We start from the raw sequence: 20,440 nt of genomic DNA on the forward strand, positions 1-20,440 counted from the left end.
GAGAATGAAGTTTGTCACAAAAGTCGATCATTCTTCACAAATTCCATCAATATTAGCATTCGTGAGTCCGTCTTCCCTTTTCCAACCTGGGAAAAAATTTTGGTAGCAAGTGGTTTTCACTCAGGAAGTTAATTCTGGTAACAAAATATATTTCACTAAGTAACTAGCACGAAGATAATTCTGACAACAAGTTGTTTTCATGTAAGATTTGTAGATAAGGATGATTGATAACTCACCAGCGTGTTGAAGCATACTCGGTGTAAGGTGGTTGTGAAGTGATTTCTCATGCAAATCCAAAATCAGCTATTTTTATTACATCCATGGTAACTGCAGAAAGAAAACGTTTACAAAATAAATTTGAACATGAAAAGAAAACGCAAATTAAAGTGACAATGGTAAAGCAAACCTAGATCTCAAGTTCAGTGACTGCAAGTTCACATTTAAACTGAGCAAAAGCTTCCTCTCTTACAAGCAATTGCAGATAAAAAGTAAATTTATATATCAGTCAAAAGATTTCAAATGATACAATAATGAAAAATAGGTAGTTAAATACATGATTTGTTGGACTTGAAATTCTATTTGGTTGTAAACACCATGCCATGTGTCTGTTTCCACCTTGACTATGAATCGTATTAGTAATGAACAAACAGGTCTAAGCAGCAAAAACTTGTTTTGCAGTGAACTATAATTAAAAACAGTTTGTTTAGAGAGGTGATGATATTAAGAGAAATATAAAAGTACCTTGTCATGTATTTAACAAGGCTTGGAAAGGAAGTCTTTACTGAGTGCCCAGCATAACATCTACTCACACTATCCTCATCAAGAAGATCTTATTATCTAATAGATGACACATAAATGTTAGATTTCAAGAAAATGTGTAGACAAGACAACTAACTTAAGTAATATGTCATATGCTTCAACAGATACACCAAAATGCAGGTTTAGAATAAAAATAAATAAATAAATAAATAAATAAATAAATAAACGCTGCTGGGCCGGAATATAAAAATGCAGGTTTGCACTTCTTTTCAGTTGCAAATTGCAACTGTACTGTGTTGTGCAAGAACCTGAATATATATACCAAAAGCAAATAGTTAGTTATGGTGGATAAAAACAATTAAGGAAATAAACTAAGAATTGTACGTTAATAGACTTGTACATTGCAAAACACCCAATAACCCAAAGAGACCTGAAAACAATCAAACTAAAACTGTATACACACACCATGATACAATTTATAATTCATCTATTTATGTCTCTCCTAAATGGCATATTACTATACATTAATCTTTTAAATCCCTTACACAAAAGTAATAAACACGGTTTGGCCAACTAATTCCCTATACATCCATAATCAAGCATCACTATAGATTATACCGACAGTATTCCCTGATGGAATGAGATTCCATGTGTAATGGAAGATTCCATTCCGTTGAGCAACCAAACATCACTTTTTTCATTCTCACGCAATGAATCATTTCATTCCCCCTGTTATTGCTTCATACCAAACGCTACCTAATTTCTCAATCTCATTTAATTTATATATGACAATTTACAATTCAAGGGTAAGCTTTATCAACGTTCATTATTATTATTACTATCCACTTGGTGGTCTCAAGTTTAATTTAGACAAACCGTTTTAGCTTGTAGTCTCTTGAAATCATTAAAATGAAATATGAACTAACTAAGATAACTATTCAATAAAAACGAACTTAGAAACTATTAAAAGAGTATGAGATAAATAAATATATCATATATAATTTAGACCATATCGTATATAGTGATGTAATTAAGATGACTAATACTTCCCACACATGTTTGATTGGCTTACATAGCATTCACACATGCAAGATCTTCGTATTCTACTTGATATAGATTGATGCTTTTTTTTCACTCATGTTCTAGGTTGTTGATTAGTATATCACATATCCATATCCGATTCAAAACTGGCTTATTGTTCTTCAATTGATCTCTCGATTCCCACATGTTTATTAATTGATTTCAGTTTGATTCTTGACGAGTTCTTAATTTATATTGGTCTCTTCTTGGTCGTTGTTGCACTTTGATTTTATAATTGATCGTTGCTTATTGTGATTCAATTGATGGGTCTTTTTTTCAAAATGCGTTTCGATAAATGATGTTGGTCAGCTATCGAACTTGATCACTCCTTGGTTTTTATCGTCTCACCTGAAGAACTTTGGCTCTAATACCAATGTTTGACCTAGAGCACACAAATAAACACATCTTGATTGACGAACACAAAACAACTTAGTTTGTGATAAACTCAACCCCGACTCTTTTCTTTGTTAATCAGCTCATATGTAAACTCAACACCCAAACATTGAAAAATAGCTCAATATTTAAACTTCAACAAACCTAATAAACTTGAACAAACCTAATCTATTATGATTCTAATACTCATTAAACAAACAAACAAATACATAGAACCAAACTCGACAGGCATAATTAATCAACTAAACGAGTAGCGACACGGCTTATTGGCCGCTTGCATTTTGTTTCGATGTAATCACTACTTTTACCATTTTTTTTATAAATAGCATCAACTAAACAACTCAAATTCAGTATATTTCTCATAACTTGAAGTGAAGTCAAGAGAGATTGTAAAAACATATAAAGACAAAAAATGCAAATTTAATTTTTGCAATGGAAATATATTATTAAAATGAATATACATAATTGAATTTGTAATTAATTAGATATATTATTCACTTTCTCTCTCACCCTTCCTCTCTCATTTATGTTAAATACATCACAAAATTTTCTCCATGACATATAATATATATATGTTCTTGTGAAATCTTTATTCTAGAATAATTTTCACAAGATGAAAATAGTATTACTTCTTTTGTCAATAATCTGGCTTTTTACAAAAAAAGCCACTGCCAATCCAATTCTTGATACTAATGGAAAATTTCTCCAGTCAGGAACAAAATATACATACTCGATGAAGCCGGGGTTGGCTTAACGCTAGCAAGGATAAGACACAAGGCGTGTCCGCTTGATGTAGTTCAGCCCGCTTGAAGTGGTATCATCCTCCACCTCCTTATCTCCCTTGTTGGTCAATTTGGCATTTAAACATTTTTCACAAGTGCAATTTTCACAAAAAGTTGATTCATCTGTTTTTAATTTCACTTCATTTTGGAAAACCATTTCATTTTGACCAACACATTCATTCTCATCACTAACATCATTTACCACCGCCTCAACAAACTGCGGTGGTGACTCAACTTCAACACAGGTAATTTCAAAATGAGGTACAAACTTACCGCGTTGATGTGCACACTATTACCTTTCTTAGAGCTTGAACTAGCATATTGCGGGTTTACTATAGTATCACTCGGTAACTGGCCCGCATTCTTCTGAAATCTCGCCACGTCTGCTGAGAGCCGACCAATCTGCTTTGACATTGCCTCTGAAGACTTATCCCTTAACTCGAACTGTCTCTGCGTTTCCTTCTGATTATCTGACACAAGCTTCAATAACACATCGAGTTTTGAATGTATTGACTCGTCTGAATTTCCTGAACTACCCTTCTGCTGGTCCTGATTCTGATTACCCGACGAACTGTTACCCCGGTAACCATCTCTGTTATAACCCCGACTATCACTCTGACTGTTCGAACCCTGCTGATAACCGCCCTGGTGGTAGCTGTTCTGCTGTCGATTCTGACTGGACCCCTGAAAGTTCGGGTTTGACTGACTCGACGCGTTCCCGTATCTGAAATTCGGGTGATTCCTTAGGCCCAGGTGATATGTATTTGAATTGAACCCTTGACCCTTAGAATCCCCGTACACGTAACTGACTTCCTCCTCGTCGGGGTACTCGTCATCATCATCAAACCCAGGGAAATTTTCTGTCTTATGCCCCAACTCGCCACAATCTGCACAAACCGAGAATTTCACCCCGACTTTACCAACCTCTTTCTTTTTCTCTTGTCGATAACACGCAAGTTCACATTCTAACTCAGCAATTCTGTCTGACTCGCTCGAGGCTGATTTAACCGACGGGGTGACCCCGTGTTTTCGCCTTCGGTCTGCAGCTGCCTCTGCCTTGGAATCTTCACACATAAATTCCAAAATTTCTCAATCATCTTCCTCGGGTTGATTCAACAACTGACTATTACACGAAGCTTTTAAATGTTTTCTGTCTTCATATGTCAACCCGTCTACAAAAGACTTAACCAATTCCCACAACTCGATCTGATGGTGCGGGCATTTCCTTATCATTTCCTTGTAACGAGTAAAAGCCTCATGAAACAGCTCACCTGGTAATTGTCAAAAGTGTCTAATCTCCATTCGGGCCTCGATGGTCTTCGACTGTGAATAATACTCGTTAAGGAACACTTGCTGCATCTCACCCCAGTTCTCTATACTGTGCATCGGAAGCGAGTTGAACCAGCGTTTGGCTTTGTCTTTTAGTGAAAACTAGAACAACCGCAACCGAACCTCATCCTGATCATACGTACCATCACCGATAGACCCGCAAATAGCTGAAAAATCTGACAGATGTGAATACGGGTCTTCAGATCCCAATCCGTGAAAATGGGGAACTATGTTGATGTAGGACGGACGGGATTTAAATGTCGGCTTTCCCTGTATGTGAATCTGTGGGACAATTGGTGAGGAACCATCTGAAATAGCCGGTCTGAACCGACTGTTAACACCCTGAACCGGGAGCCCATAATTCCTTCGTCTAGCTCTCGGTTCCTCAAAACCTTCCCGGTTAACCTGAATCGACTGTCTTCGTTCCTCCCGGTATCTTCCTATACCACCTCGATCCGGATTTCTGTTCCTCCACCTGTTATCTCTCACCCTAACCGGTTCCTCAACCTCATCAACCTCTTCAACCTCTTCAACCTGTATACCCTCATCTGCATTTCTCGGCTCAAACCTGTCATTCGTTGGTCCTCGTTCTTCCTCATCCCCCTCTTCTTCGTCTTCAGTGTGAATACTGACATGGTCAAAATCTCGTATAATCGGCTGTTGGTGACGAGGGGTGTTGTTCGGGACTGATGGCCCGGGTCTGTCAAGGTTTCGGTTTCAGTTTCTGGATTGTCGGGCTGAATTTTGGGGTTGTTGATTTGTGTTTATTGGTGGTAACTGGTCATTATTGGGTGGATTTTGGTTATTCGGTGGGTTAAGTTCGGGTTGGAAAACATTTATCTCGGGTGGTGGGTTTTGGTTTTGATTTTGGTTCTGGTTCTGACCTTCCATGTCTGGCTGTCTGATCTGAGCTCGGTTCTGCCGAGCTAACCGTAAAATTTCTGGCTCGTAAATCAGCGGAGAATTTCTTCCTGAATGGCGGGTGTGCATAAACCTGTTACCTGCACAACGAACACATCCCGCGTAAAATGGGAAAATAAAGTAAACTAAACTAAAAATAAAAATAAAAATAAAAACTAAATTAAACGAAGAAATCAATTACACAAAAACACTAAGCGCACTAACTCCCCGGCAACGGCGCCATTTTGATGCTAGACTGTCACTATCTAGTCAAAAACTATTAATTCAGTGTTCCTAATCACCTAAGCAAGCTAGGGTAAGTAGAGTGTCGAACCACCAGGAGTATGTGGTCAGTGTGCAGTGAAACTGATTCCTAACATTATGAAGTAGTTCAAGTAAAGTGCTGATCACACTAGCAAACAGTTTGGTTTTATAGTAAATGAACAAGTAATCAAGTATTCAATTAATCAGACAAAGCAAATCACACCCGGGAATCCAAGTACGTAACCTAACAGCAAACTCATGCAACTTAACAAATAAACTATCCTGTGTCAACTACAGACTGACTAACCGGTTAAACCTTAGGCATCCACGCTCGCTAACACATGGCACTGGTTATCAAACGGTCCCTGCCAGTGTGACTCAACTAAGGGAAAACGTATGCTTTCTTGCAATTAACAGGTCAAAACAATCCTACAAGCAATTATCATAGCAACTGGCACACTCGTTCTGATCGAAATAAACCTAAACTGACGTTGTGTACAATCATACTAGACATCAATACTCATAGATTAACATCAATGATAGTTACAATCAATTCGTTCTTAATACATGAGAAAACTGAAAGATACAATACTCTACATCCCGGGTATGACTCGAAGGATCTAGCCGCGTCTCAGCATCTCTCGGGCTTCGTTTATGATGTTATGGAACATATATGAGGCCTTGAGATGATTGGAAGTGATGGTAGCTTTCCTTGCTGCTCTGAAAATCGCCTGGAAGGTGAATTCCCCCGTCTAGGGTCGTCAAGATGTAATATAAAACAAAACCCTAACTTTCACGATTTTGGGGACCATCGCGCTACGCGATGGACTAAAGTCAATGCAGAACATAATGAAAGGCATCGCGTAGCGCGATGCCCTGTCTTCCACACCCATCGCGCTACGTGATGGGTCACTTCACTCAGAAAGTCCATATTAATGTCTCGGTTTGCGTGCTGGACATCCAGGGTCTTCATTCCATGCTCGTACAGGCCCAAATTAAGCGCGTTAAGTACCTGTAACCTGAAACACAATAAACATGTATGGAGTACCAAAGTTCCTAAGCTAAACGATTAAAACGACTAAGTTAGCAAACTAAAATATGTACAAATAGACCGAACATCAGAAACCCTAGTGAAGATACCACAAGGAACTGGTTCGAGATAGCGAAGTGTAAAGATGGTTACAAGCTTGTGTACTGGCCTAAGGTGTGTACCAATTGCGGGACTCCTACTGGACATATTGGTGTCACGGTTGCTGAAAACGGAAGAAAGGTTTTGTCCATAACTGATGATGTGCCTCTCAAGATTAGGTTCATCAAAGCATAATAAATTCTTAATTTATGCCTATACGTATATTTATGTTTGCTGTCTGTATATTTATATATTTGTTCATATATAATTATATATAATAGAAATTAAAAATATTCGAGCCGAACCGAATCGAGCAGACCTTTGCTCGTTGCTTGGCTCGTTTACAAATCGAACCGAGCAGAGCGGCTCGTTTATAATTGAGCGAAAAAACGAACGAGCATTTTCCGAACGAGCAGCGAGCGAGTTCGAGCATCGAGTGGTTTGGACGGCCCTATCCATGCCTATACAAAATGACCATATAGTTAAAAATCTTGTTGGGCCAAACAATAACAACTCGTGGGTTACATAAAATTGTAAAACCAACCGAATAGGCCCAAACAAATAGGGGTGTTCAGATTCAGATATCCGACTAATAGTTTTCAGTATCAAATATTTCGAAACTCTGCTTTTGTATAGTTTGAAAAATTAAGCCTAATGCAATCCAGCACTCCGGTAGAGATAGCTTGTTAAAAAAAAAGTCCAATGCAATACGAGTATGCTTTTGAAGGCTTTTGAACATTGTGTCTCAGCTCTCCGGGAGAGATAGCGTTGTTCTAAAAAAAATCATATACGTAATTACTTGCATGTTTGTGTCTCAGATTCATAAATGAATAGAATATGGCTTTTGAAGGCTTTTGAACATAAGACATCAATCACATTTTTACCCCTTTTCTTTAAATGCTTTTCTCTACAAAACACAAGGCTAGCTATTTGGGATGATGAAACCGTCACAAATGCATCGCAAATAGCGCTTTATGAGTCTATGATCGATGGAAGAAAATAAGTCTCGAATCATTTCGTCTCTAATTTTATTGTTTATACCATAGGGATGAAATTAGTTATTAATTAGCAATGTCCTAAGGTGATATGATTTAAGGAAGCAAATATGTCCCAACTTGGAACATTTTAAAGCATAAATCATATACGTGTCGGTTTAAGCTCAACGTAAAAGTGTAGATACAACATTAGGATAAAATATATTCCAGCATATATAAAACATTTGGCGATCTTATAGTTTATTTGAAAGGCATAAAAAGATAAACACTTCAACAGTAAAGGCCGGACGTCCGGATGAAGTATTGGAGGCGATTAAGTCCAACACCTTTCTTCGAATCAAGAACAGGGCAAATACGCACCTCTTGGGTTGAAAGACATGGTGCAATTTAACTTTCTAAGATGCAGTCTGTGTTGGAAATCATTATCAAAAGAACAAAATGATTTTGATCAAGAACAACTGTTAAACTCTTTATTAATATAATCAAACTGAATAAACACATAAATTATTAACCCTACCAATCTATTTATACTAAGCTCAAAACTAAACCAACTATTACTCAACTCTTATAAACTTATCCTAATAAAAAGATAATTATAATAACTTTAAATAACTCATTAAACTTAAATAACCGATTCAAACTCAAACTCTAATAATTATCAAGGACTTAAGGTTAATCCTTCAGTCTGGCATAAGAGGCGCCGTGGTTTGTATCTCTTTTCTAGCTTCTTCCTGGTTTTTAGTTTCCATAAAATTTCCGTTGTTGATAAAAATAAAACCAAAAGGATAGTAATTGCAGATAACGTTGAAACTGAGACAAAACAAATAACAATGTATGTAGTCATGTAGATTTGCTGATGTTGAGACGAATCGTAAGTCGTAACTCGTAAGCTTTAGGCGGCAGTCAACAAATTCGGTATGAATATTGGCTTAAAATCAAATTGGATTGAGTTCGTAAGGGATAACACAATGTAGAGGCGGGAGGTGTACGTGCGTCCATGTGAAAACTTGAATACATTAAACAATCTTAGATGGTGGAAGGCCTATATATGAACACTACGTAGATTCTCATCTTTTAAGTTTTAATAATCATTCAACAACGAACCAACAATATGTCGATTGCAATACCGATGGAAAGCAAACACTTTGACCTTTTCAAATAAATTAAAGTAAAGTTGTGTACGTACAAAATGCATCATAAAAGGATTTTTTTTAACTGCTAATTTTTCTCACCTTATTTTATGCTGATGTCCAAGTGAAACTAATAAACTAAAATCATTTGATAGTATAACCTTTACTACTATACCAAAGTACCAAACTACTTAAGTAGTGGTTGTCATATCATAAATGGATATCCACATAGTACTTAAAAGTATGGAGGACTCATATAAATCTGATTTTGTTTTATAAATTTATAGGTCGTTTTCAACAATATTTAACTTGATTTATGGATTACTCACTCACTATTCAAAATATAGTGAATAGTAAGTTTTGAAAATAACCCATTACAAAAAAAATCCATAAATCTCCACGTTTGGAAGTAATGAAGACGACTTAACGTATCGGTCTTTGCCATTTATCTTGTAATGGTGTGTGTATATATATATATATATATATATATATATATATATATATATATATATATAAATATCTAAAGTCAACAAATGCCACCGACGATAAACATTACATCATCCATGATTCTATTTTCCGTGACATTATAATAATATATTATGCTATGTTGCAATGAACATGCAAAAAAATCATTTCACAAATCATATATATTACATGACAAACAGCCAAAACAAGAAGCAAATATCCACAACATGAAGATATCATTTTTCACTTCCCTTGTTATCTCCACCTTAGCACTCTCTTCCGCTCAATCTCCTGTCCTCGACACTAACCAACAGCCACTCGTAACCGGGCGGGGCAACGATAAGCAATTGGTTCAAGATCCAGAAGTTTGATAATGATTACAAGATAGTTTTTTGCCCCAGTGTTTGTAACACTTGTAGGCCAGCTTGTGGAAATATTGGTACTACGATTGCTAAAAATGGGCGTAGAAGTTTGCTTTTGAGTAATGACCCTCTTAAGGTCAAGTTCATAAAGGCATAAAATTGTGGGTTAATTATGAAACTAATAAGTCTTGTTATGTAATGATAATAATAAATGGGTTGTCATAAAGTCATAAATCTTATTATGTCAATAAAAGATGTGTGGTTGAAAAGTTGAACTGATATCTGGCTATATGTATTATGTTTATGAATTATTGGTAATTAGTTATACATGAACTAATTACGTGTTGAAATATTGATGGGTTTGAATTTGTAATTGATTGTAACTGGATTTTTAATGTCACGTACGTACGTATACGTACTTCGGAATCCAGCCGCCTCCAGCTATCACATTCAAAGTCCGTATACAAAATCACAAACGACCAAAAAACTACAGACTTACCGACGGATTTCTTAGTGTTATGGACAAAATTGTCGTGGGTAAACCATCAATGGCAATATTTAATTTTGTAAAATTTGATATTAACTTTTTAAAAATGTCGTGGGTAAACCATCAATGGCAATATTTAATTTTGTAAAAGTGATATTAACTTTTTAAAATTTTCAAGAAAGCAAAATTAAGTCATACTTTTTTATAACAGCTAAATATATTGTACTTTATAGGATCTTATCCTTGACTTCAACTTTTATTTTACATCTTTACCATCTTACCACCCCCAAAGTGGAAATGACAATTAAGTTATACTTAGAATTTAATAAATCTAATCTAGGGTTTTCATATAGGATGACGCATAGATGTCATTTACGCAGTTTTCTATTTTATCATCTTTTCTTTTAAACACAATAAGGAACATGAACCCATTTAGTTATGTTATAACCTATGACCCGATTTCTCTTTAAATACAACCATCTTCATATGAAAATTAACACTTTGTAAAAAGTTGAAAAATAAATTATTATGTGATACAAGTCTCAAGCCCAAGATCTCATGTTTCAAACTAAAGATGCTTTACAACTCCACTTAAGTAGTTATTGTGTTAGTATTATTGACTTATAAATAATATATTGTTAATTTACTTATCATTATTAATATCATATGAATCTATAAAGTATGTTATCATGTATATTACTAAATTTAACTTTTTTGTTGTTTTTAATCACCCGTATATCATACGGGCTCTATCATAGTATATAGTATACCAAAATAAAACTTTAATTATGATAAAATTAAAAGTAATTAATAAATTTTTATACAAGATATATAAAAGAATCTAGTGTGGTCCTGATGATGACTAAGTATAGGAGAGGTTGTCTCGATCCTGAGTCTTGTCTGAATAAATCGTTTATTCTCTCTTAATACCATATTTCAGTCATCCAATTCTGAGTGTTACACGCTTTCCTGCCTCTTTATTGTAATCAGATGCTATTTATCGAAAAAGAATATATAAATCACATGAATATTTTGGTAATTCTGAAAAGTCAAGGTTAATAAATCAATTCAATGACAAAGGTCTTGTAGTCTTATCAGGTTTGTGGTAAGTTGTATCACCCATTGTGGGTGAAGCTTCTAGCTTAATGGCAGATAATAATTATGTAGATTTAAACAATGTACGCACTAGCAAGTATAAAAAGTTTATCAATTTAATTGGTCAAATAACTATTTTGATGAAATCCTCTTAACTAAATTAGATAATTTTGTTCATTAAAATATAAATCACCTCTGTTTTTATGGGTGTAAAAACTTTTCTGGTTTTGTAGAACAAGTTTCAAGTCACTACTTCGACAATCTAAACAGTCACATTCTTACGGTTCTCACTTTTATTTTTTTAAAATAGCAAAATGTATTTAATCGTTTGGTACACACCTACCGAACTTCATAATTCCAAGTTGCAAATGAGATATGATCGTTCGACTTTTGCACACAGTTACGTGCCGCCTAAAAATAATAAAGCCCCAAATCACATCCTATATATACGTGTTATACCATGCAACTAAAAGTACACCCCAAACAACTTCAAGACTTACACAATAACACAAGATGAAAACATTAGCCTTGCTTCTCCTTTTCTCCACAATCTCACTCTCGTTAGGCCAAGAATCACCCGATCCAGTTCGTGACATAGATGGAAACATCCTCCGTTCTGGAACCGAATACTACATCTTGCCTGTCTTCCGAGGAATGGGCGGCGGCTTAACGCTAGCCCCCACCCGCAACGAGTCATGCCCACTAGACGTAGTCCAAGCAGACCTAGAAGTGGACAGTGGCTTGCCATTAACATTCACTCCAGTGGACCCGAAAAAAGGAGTCATTCGGGAAGCCACAGATCTTAACATCATATTTTCGGCTTCTTCAATATGTTTTCAGTCAAATGTTTGGAATCTCGAGGAGTACGATGGACAATTGATCGTATCGGCTCGTGGCGTGGCTGGAAACCCTGGTCGGGAAACGTTAAGCAACTGGTTCCAGATACAAAAGTACGAAGATGATTACAAGCTTGTTTTCTGCCCGCAAGTGTGCAGCTTTTGCAGGCCGGTTTGTGGAGATATCGGGGTTAAAATTACCGAAAATGGAACACGACGTCTGGCTATAAGTGATGTGCCTTTCAAGGTTCAGTTCAGGAAGGCATGATCGTGATCGAACTTTGTACGGCTACGAATGAATGGATTTGGTTATTTATAATAGCATGTGTTTAAATTGTATATGCAAGAATAAATGACTATAGACTATATAGTCTTTTAAGTTGTAATCGTAATTCAATAAGAAAATGAAGTGGTTTGTAATTATATTTGCATGTGTATAATGTATATGTTTATATATAAACACCTTTTATCATTTGAGTTTAGATCGCTTATTCCCCTCTTTAATCCGTTCAAATTAATCTAATTTGTCTAGTGATAAAAGCCTAGGATGTTGAAGTTTTCCGCTTATGGGGCTTTTTTTAAGTCAGACCCGAAGTGTTAAATAACCATTGTTGAAATCCTCTCGCAAGTAAGAATCAGAAAAGGCGTTGGTTAAAGAAAACCTATAGCTGGTTACTTAATTTTAAATGTTTGTTTAATTTGTTTTTACTCTACATGTTTATTTTGCAAGAAGTTTGTATTTGCCATTTTTTTCTTTTTGTAAAGTACTTATAGGGCTCTAGCTAGCAGACAATTAATATTGTAAATTATTTAATCACTTTGAAGTTATGCCTTTGTTTTGCTTTGGTATGACATAGTAAAATTTACGTTGGGTTTTCCATTCAACTTCAAAGCAAAAAAGTTGTGGCATAGGTTGCCACTTATATTAATAGTCACTGATGCACACATGTATTTCTTATGATTATGTGCCACTCATCTCAGTTTAATGCAAAATATTAACCAATCATGCATTCCAAAGCAGTCATGGGGTTGGTAACCCAGTGATAGCGGCAAAACCTATTAAACATCTAAAGATCTTGAATTCAAGTCCAGAAAAGTACGAAATTTGTCGTTCAAAAAACAAAATAGTACACATCCATAGCAAACTTGATCAGCGCGACTTCCAGCAAGGGTTCAACCTCTTGGGGCTGTCGAGGCTTCCCCCCGACCCCATCAGGGTTGTACACCCTTTGAGATTGTATGCATGGCTTAGGGGCTTCACCACTTAGAACTCTTGAGGTTTCATCCTGTGTGTATACTCCCCTTTTAACTTGATTCAGTGTTAATATACTCCCAATTTCTCATTTGGTTTTAACTAAATCTGATTTCGCTAAAATCTTATTAATGACACCAACAATTAGAATATTGTTGATTGTTGCCGGAAATGGGAATTTATCTTCAATTGTATCAAAACAATCTTTACATCAAATGCGCACAAATCGTGTTGCTTAAGAAGCAAATAACTAAAGTTTATTGATTTCTAGATTCAAAAAGAATTAATGTTTTGTTGACTTCCGAATTAGGATGATATCAAGATTGATTGGGAACTTCGATCTTGCTCTTTTATTATATATTTTTACTAGTTTTTATCTCACGTATTACGGGATCGTTTTACATTATCTATTTCTAATATTTATATATCTTTTTGGATTTTAATTTTATTTATTGTAAAGAAGTTAATAATATACTTAAGGTTTGATAATAAAAGAGTTTCACAAATAAATAAGATGTTATAACACAGTTTAAAAGCTATATATCTGGGTTTGATGAGACTCATGACCAGATGATGACCCGCTTATTTTTTTTACTATAAAATTGTTTCTAAAAATCCATTTTTAGTATATTCTATCTTATAGGATTTTCATATAGGATATTTGGTGATATTAAATTTTAATTTAATGAGATGTTATAACCCGTTTAAGGGCTATTTGGATTGGTGAGACACATACTCGTGAATTCCGGTCAAATGCATGAGAAGCCTCTATTTAAATATTAACAATCTGATGGTTTGAGAGAATATAAGAAGCAAACAGAGAACTTTTAAATATTTCGTTTATACATATTTAACATTATTTATCTAAAAAAATAAGTTAGAATCTATCTGGATTTGGTGAGACCCATACTCGTGAATTCCGGTCAAATGCATGAAAAGCCTCCATTTACAAATAAAACAATCTGATGGTTTGAGAGAATATATGAAGCAAACAGAGAATTTTTAAATGTTTCGTTTATACATATTTAACATTATTTATTTAAAAAAATAAGTTAGAATCAAGATTTATCTAAAAAATAAGTTTGCTTCTTATATTAAGATTTAATATAAATTGGATGTCGTTCAATGATAGAGCACTCACTTTACTAGTGAGAGGTATGTGGTTCAAACCTCACTATCACCGATTTATATGGGAGATATGAGGGATAATCTTGGCTTGCCAGGGTTCGAGTCCTGATCTCACCCGGTTTTACCGGCTCCTCGTTGTCGTGCCGTTTGGCGGGCGTGGGGGTCGGGTTTTATCCGGGGAATCTCTCAATTGGTGTCCGGACTCGTTAGGGGCTCCGTCCGGACTCGTGGCTGGCTCGGGCTACCTTCAGCTAATGGGGGCCGCGTACGCGGCGTTATTTAGTTGGTCGTTTGAAAAAACAAAGAATCAAGATTTAAAAACTACTAGCTAGTTTGCCAGACCGTCGGTTTTTGACCAAATATGCATACTATAAAGGGAAAACTTGAAGATGTAGCGTGTACAAATTGCTTCATATTCATTAAATAATATATTAACTTAAGTAGATCACATGCCTAACTTCGTATTCAAAGATGACAACCAGATCGGATATCATTGCGAGGCATCCAGCTGACTTAATCATACATACAGATACAATCACACAATTACGTGCAGCCTGCAACTCTTCCCATAGTCTTATACTCTTATCCAGATATATCCCCTATAAATACATCCTTAAACACATAAGAATTCAACAAAACAACATCATGAAAACATTTATTTTGTTTCTTCTTTTCTCCACAATCTCACTTTCTTTAGCCCAACCCTCTCCCGATGCCGTTCGTGACATCGATGGGAACTTGCTCCGTACGGGCACAAAATACTACATCCTGCCCGTCTTCAGAGGACGTGGCGGTGGCGTAACACTAGCCGCCACAAGAAACGAGTCGTGCCCACTAGATGTAGTCCAAGAAAACTTTGAGCTCGAAAACGGCCTCCCATTAACATTCACACCTGTCGACCCTAAAAAAGGCGTTATTCGAGAATCCACCGATCTTAACATTATATTCTCGGCTTCCTCAATTTGTGTCCAGTCGAACGTTTGGGTACTCGAGAGGTACGAGGGACAATGGATTATAAGCGGTCATGGAACCGCAGGAAACCCTGGCCCGAAAACATTAAGCAACTGGTTTAAGATAGAGAAGTATGAGAGTGATTATAAGCTTGTGTTTTGTCCCACAGTGTGTGACTTTTGCAAGCCTGTTTGTGGAGATATTGGTGTTGTGATTGCTGAAAATGGAAGCAGACGTCTAGCTATAAGTGATGTGCCTTTTAAGGTTAAGTTTAGGAAGGCATAAATTATAATAACTTGTTTGTTATTTTTATATACATACTTGTGTTTAAATAATATGTAAGAATAAAGGACTATGACTATAGTTTTGTAACCTTATTAATAATTATATGATTTTAGATATCATTGTACTAATTTAAACCGATCATATTATTAAGGTCTTAAATAAACTTAAATCAAACAAAATAATAAAAACGCACCTTATATTTAATTAGTTTTATATTTATACAGTTATGAAAAGATATGATTTTATTTATTTTTCTTCACAACAAAAAAAGTATATATCATGCTATATTGAGCTTTTAAACGATTTTTTTTTACGAATACACACACTACTAGAAAATATACCTTTAAGGCTTTAATGACGTGCAATGCGCGTCATTAATGGGTAGAGGACACGCAAAATCGTGTCAAGGAGGGCCATGTCATAAAGGAAGACATGCATTTGCGTGTCATTTGTTTTTGATACGCATTCATGACACACATTTATGACGCGAGCTTTTTACATGCGTTTTTGACACGCATTTGCATGTCATTTTTTAAGTGTTTTAAAAAATATATTTTTTATAGAATTACTAATTTTCACATTAAATGACAATTAACATCTCAAAATATAAAATAAAATACATACATTGAACATTTCCATCCATTTCATTCAATATTTCATAAAATACAAATTATAAACATTTCAAAAGTAACAATAACATTGATGTCAATACAAATTACAAAATTTCACCGGAGAATGAAGTTTGTCACAAAAGTCGATCATTCTTCACAAATTCCATCAATATTAGCATTCGTGAGTCCGTCTTCCCTTTTCCAACCTGGGAAAAAATTTTGGTAGCAAGTGGTTTTCACTAAGTAACTAGCAGGAAGTTAATTCTGGTAACAAAATATATTTCACTAAGTAACTAGCACGAAGATAATTCTGACAACAAGTTGTTTTCATGTAAGATTTGTAGATAAGGATGATTGATAACTCACCAGCGTGTTGAAGCATACTCGGTGTAAGGTGGTTGTGAAATGATTTCTCATGCAAATCCAAAATCAGCTATTTTTATTACATCCATGGTAACTGCAGAAAGAAAACGTTTACAAAATAAATTTGAACATGAAAAGAAAACACAAATTAAAGTGACAATGGTAAAGCAAACCTAGATCTCAAGTTCAGTGACTGCAAGTTCACATTTAAACTGAGCAAAAGCTTCCTCTCTTACAAGCAATTGCAGATAAAAAGTAAATTTATATATCAGTCAAAAGATTTCAAATGATACAATAATGAAAAATAGGTAGTTAAATACATGATTTGTTGGACTTGAAATTCTATTTGGTTGTAAACACCATGCCATGTGTCTGTTTCCACCTTGACTATGAATCGTATTAGTAATGAACAAACAGGTCTAAGCAGCAAAAACTTGTTTTGCAGTGAACTATAATTAAAAACAGTTTGTTTAGAGAGGTGATGATATTAAGAGAAATATAAAAGTACCTTGTCATGTATTTAACAAGGCTTGGAAAGGAAGTCTTTACTGAGTGCCCAGCATAACATCTACTCACACTATCCTCATCAAGAAGATCTTATTTTCTAATAGATGACACATAAATGTTAGATTTCAAGAAAATGTGTAGACAAGACAACTAACTTAAGTAATATGTCATATGCTTCAACAGATACACCAAAATGCAGGTTTAGAATAAAAATAAATAAATAAATAAATAAACGCTGCTGGGCCGGAATATAAAAATGCAGGTTTGCACTTCTTTTCAGTTGCAAATTGCAACTGTACTGTGTTGTGCAAGAACCTGAATATATATACCAAAAGCAAATAGTTAGTTATGGTGGATAAAAACAATTAAGGAAATAAACTAAGAATTGTACGTTAATAGACTTGTACATTGCAAAACACCCAATAACCCAAAGAGACCTGAAAACAATCAAACTAAAACTGTATACACACACCATGATACAATTTATAATTCATCTATTTATGTCTCTCCTAAATGGCATATTACTATACATTAATCTTTTAAATCCCTTACACAAAAGTAATAAACACGGTTTGGCCAACTAATTCCCTATACATCCATAATCAAGCATCACTATAGATTATACCGACAGTATTCCCTGATGGAATGAGATTCCATGTGTAATGGAAGATTCCATTCCGTTGAGCAACCAAACATCACTTTTTTCATTCTCACGCAATGAATCATTTCATTCCCCCTGTTATTGCTTCATACCAAACGCTACCTAATTTCTCAATCTCATTTAATTTATATATGACAATTTACAATTCAAGGGTAAGCTTTATCAACGTTCATTATTATTATTACTATCCACTTGGTGGTCTCAAGTTTAATTTAGACAAACCGTTTTAGCTTGTAGTCTCTTGAAATCATTAAAATGAAATATGAACTAACTAAGATAACTATTCAATAAAAACGAACTTAGAAACTATTAAAAGAGTATGAGATAAATAAATATATCATATATAATTTAGACCATATCGCATATAGTGATGTAATTAAGATGACTAATACTTCCCACACATGTTTGATTGGCTTACATAGCATTCACACATGCAAGATCTTCGTATTCTACTTGATATAGATTGATGCTTTTTTTTCACTCATGTTCTAGGTTGTTGATTAGTATATCACATATCCATATCCGATTCAAAACTGGCTTATTGTTCTTCAATTGATCTCTCGATTCCCACATGTTTATTAATTGATTTCAGTTTGATTCTTGACGAGTTCTTAATTTATATTGGTCTCTTCTTGGTCGTTGTTGCACTTTGATTTTATAATTGATCGTTGCTTATTGTGATTCAATTGATGGGTCTTTTTTTCAAAATGCGTTTCGATAAATGATGTTGGTCAGCTATCGAACTTGATCACTCCTTGGTTTTTATCGTCTCACCTGAAGAACTTTGGCTCTAATACCAATGTTTGACCTAGAGCACACAAATAAACACATCTTGATTGACGAACACAAAACAACTTAGTTTGTGATAAACTCAACCCCGACTCTTTTCTTTGTTAATCAGCTCATATGTAAACTCAACACCCAAACATTGAAAAATAGCTCAATATTTAAACTTCAACAAACCTAATAAACTTGAACAAACCTAATCTATTATGATTCTAATACTCATTAAACAAACAAACAAATACATAGAACCAAACTCGACAGGCATAATTAATCAACTAAACGAGTAGCGACACGGCTTATTGGCCGCTTGCATTTTGTTTCGATGTAATCACTACTTTTACCATTTTTTTTATAAATAGCATCAACTAAACAACTCAAATTCAGTATATTTCTCATAACTTGAAGTGAAGTCAAGAGAGATTGTAAAAACATATAAAGACAAAAAATGCAAATTTAATTTTTGCAATGAAAATATATTATTAAAATGAATATACATAATTGAATTTGTAATTAATTAGATATACTATTCACTTTCTCTCTCACCCTTCCTCTCTCATTTATGTTAAATACATCACAAAATTTTCTCCATGACATATAATATATATATGTTCCTGTGAAATCTTTATTCTAGAATAATTTTCACAAGATGAAAATAGTATTACTTCTTTTGTCAATAATCTGGCTTTTTACAAAAAAAGCCACTGCCAATCCAATTCTTGATACTAATGGAAAATTTCTCCAGTCAGGAACAAAATATACATACTCGATGAAGCCGGGGTTGGCTTAACGCTAGCAAGGATAAGACACAAGGCGTGTCCGCTTGATGTAGTTCAGCCCGCTTGAAGTGGTATCATCCTCCACCTCCTTATCTCCCTTGTTGGTCAATTTGGCATTTAAACATTTTTCACAAGTGCAATTTTCACAAAAAGTTGATTCATCTGTTTTTAATTTCACTTCATTTTGGAAAACCATTTCATTTTGACCAACACATTCATTCTCATCACTAACATCATTTACCACCGCCTCAACAAACTGCGGTGGTGACTCAACTTCAACACAGTTAATTTCAAAATGAGGTACAAACTTACCGCGTTGATGTGCACACTATTACCTTTCTTAGAGCTTGAACTAGCATATTGCGGGTTTACTATAGTATCACTCGGTAACTGGCCCGCATTCTTCTGAAATCTCGCCACGTCTGCTGAGAGCCGACCAATCTGCTTTGACATTGCCTCTGAAGACTTATCCCTTAACTCGAACTGTCTCTGCGTTTCCTTCTGATTATCTGACACAAGCTTCAATAACACATCGAGTTTTGAATGTATTGACTCGTCTGAATTTCCTGAACTACCCTTCTGCTGGTCCTGATTCTGATTACCCGACGAACTGTTACCCCGGTAACCATCTCTGTTATAACCCCGACTATCACTCTGACTGTTCGAACCCTGCTGATAACCGCCCTGGCGGTAGCTGTTCTGCTGTCGATTCTGACTGGACCCCTGAAAGTTCGGGTTTGACTGACTCGACGCGTTCCCGTATCTGAAATTCGGGTGATTCCTTAGGCCCAGGTGATATGTATTTGAATTGAACCCTTGACCCTTAGAATCCCCGCACGTAACTGACTTCCTCCTCGTCGGGGTACTCGTCATCATCATCAAACCCAGGGAAATTTTCTGTCTTATGCCCCAACTCGCCACAATCTGCACAAACCGAGAATTTCACCCCGACTTTACCAACCTCTTTCTTTTTCTCTTGTCGATAACCCGCAAGTTCACGTTCTAACTCAGCAATTCTGTCTGACTCGCTCGAGGCTGATTTAACCGACGGGGTGACCCCGTGTTTTCGCCTTCGGTCTGCAGCTGCTTCTGCCTTGGAATCTTCACACATAAA

The 20,440-nt window shown here is 35.3% G+C and overlaps 1 protein-coding gene and 1 pseudogene across 1 annotated transcript; both read left to right on the forward strand.

Moving 5' to 3' along the window:
- The first annotated feature begins 11,650 nt into the window (after positions 1-11,650).
- LOC143609131 (miraculin pseudogene) lies at positions 11,651-12,316 on the forward strand (annotated as a pseudogene).
- Positions 12,317-14,952: 2,636 nt separating this feature from the next.
- LOC143609129 (kunitz trypsin inhibitor 5-like) lies at positions 14,953-15,673 on the forward strand. Its single transcript, XM_077083975.1, has one exon. It carries the CDS (start codon positions 15,032-15,034, stop codon positions 15,620-15,622), a length of 591 nt encoding a protein of 196 aa, XP_076940090.1. The 5' UTR covers positions 14,953-15,031; the 3' UTR covers positions 15,623-15,673.
- The last annotated feature ends 4,767 nt before the right edge of the window (positions 15,674-20,440 follow it).

The sequence above is a fragment of the Bidens hawaiensis genome, unplaced genomic scaffold, assembly GCF_021521415.1.
Source record: "Bidens hawaiensis isolate Kalapana, Puna unplaced genomic scaffold, B.hawaiensis_p1.1 tig00419494_1, whole genome shotgun sequence".
Classification (NCBI taxonomy): domain Eukaryota; kingdom Viridiplantae; phylum Streptophyta; class Magnoliopsida; order Asterales; family Asteraceae; genus Bidens; species Bidens hawaiensis.

Coding starts and splice junctions, on each gene's coding strand:
- LOC143609129 (XM_077083975.1), top strand. CDS start 15,032: ATGAAAACATTTATTTTGTTTCTTCTTTTCTCCACAATCTCACTTTCT.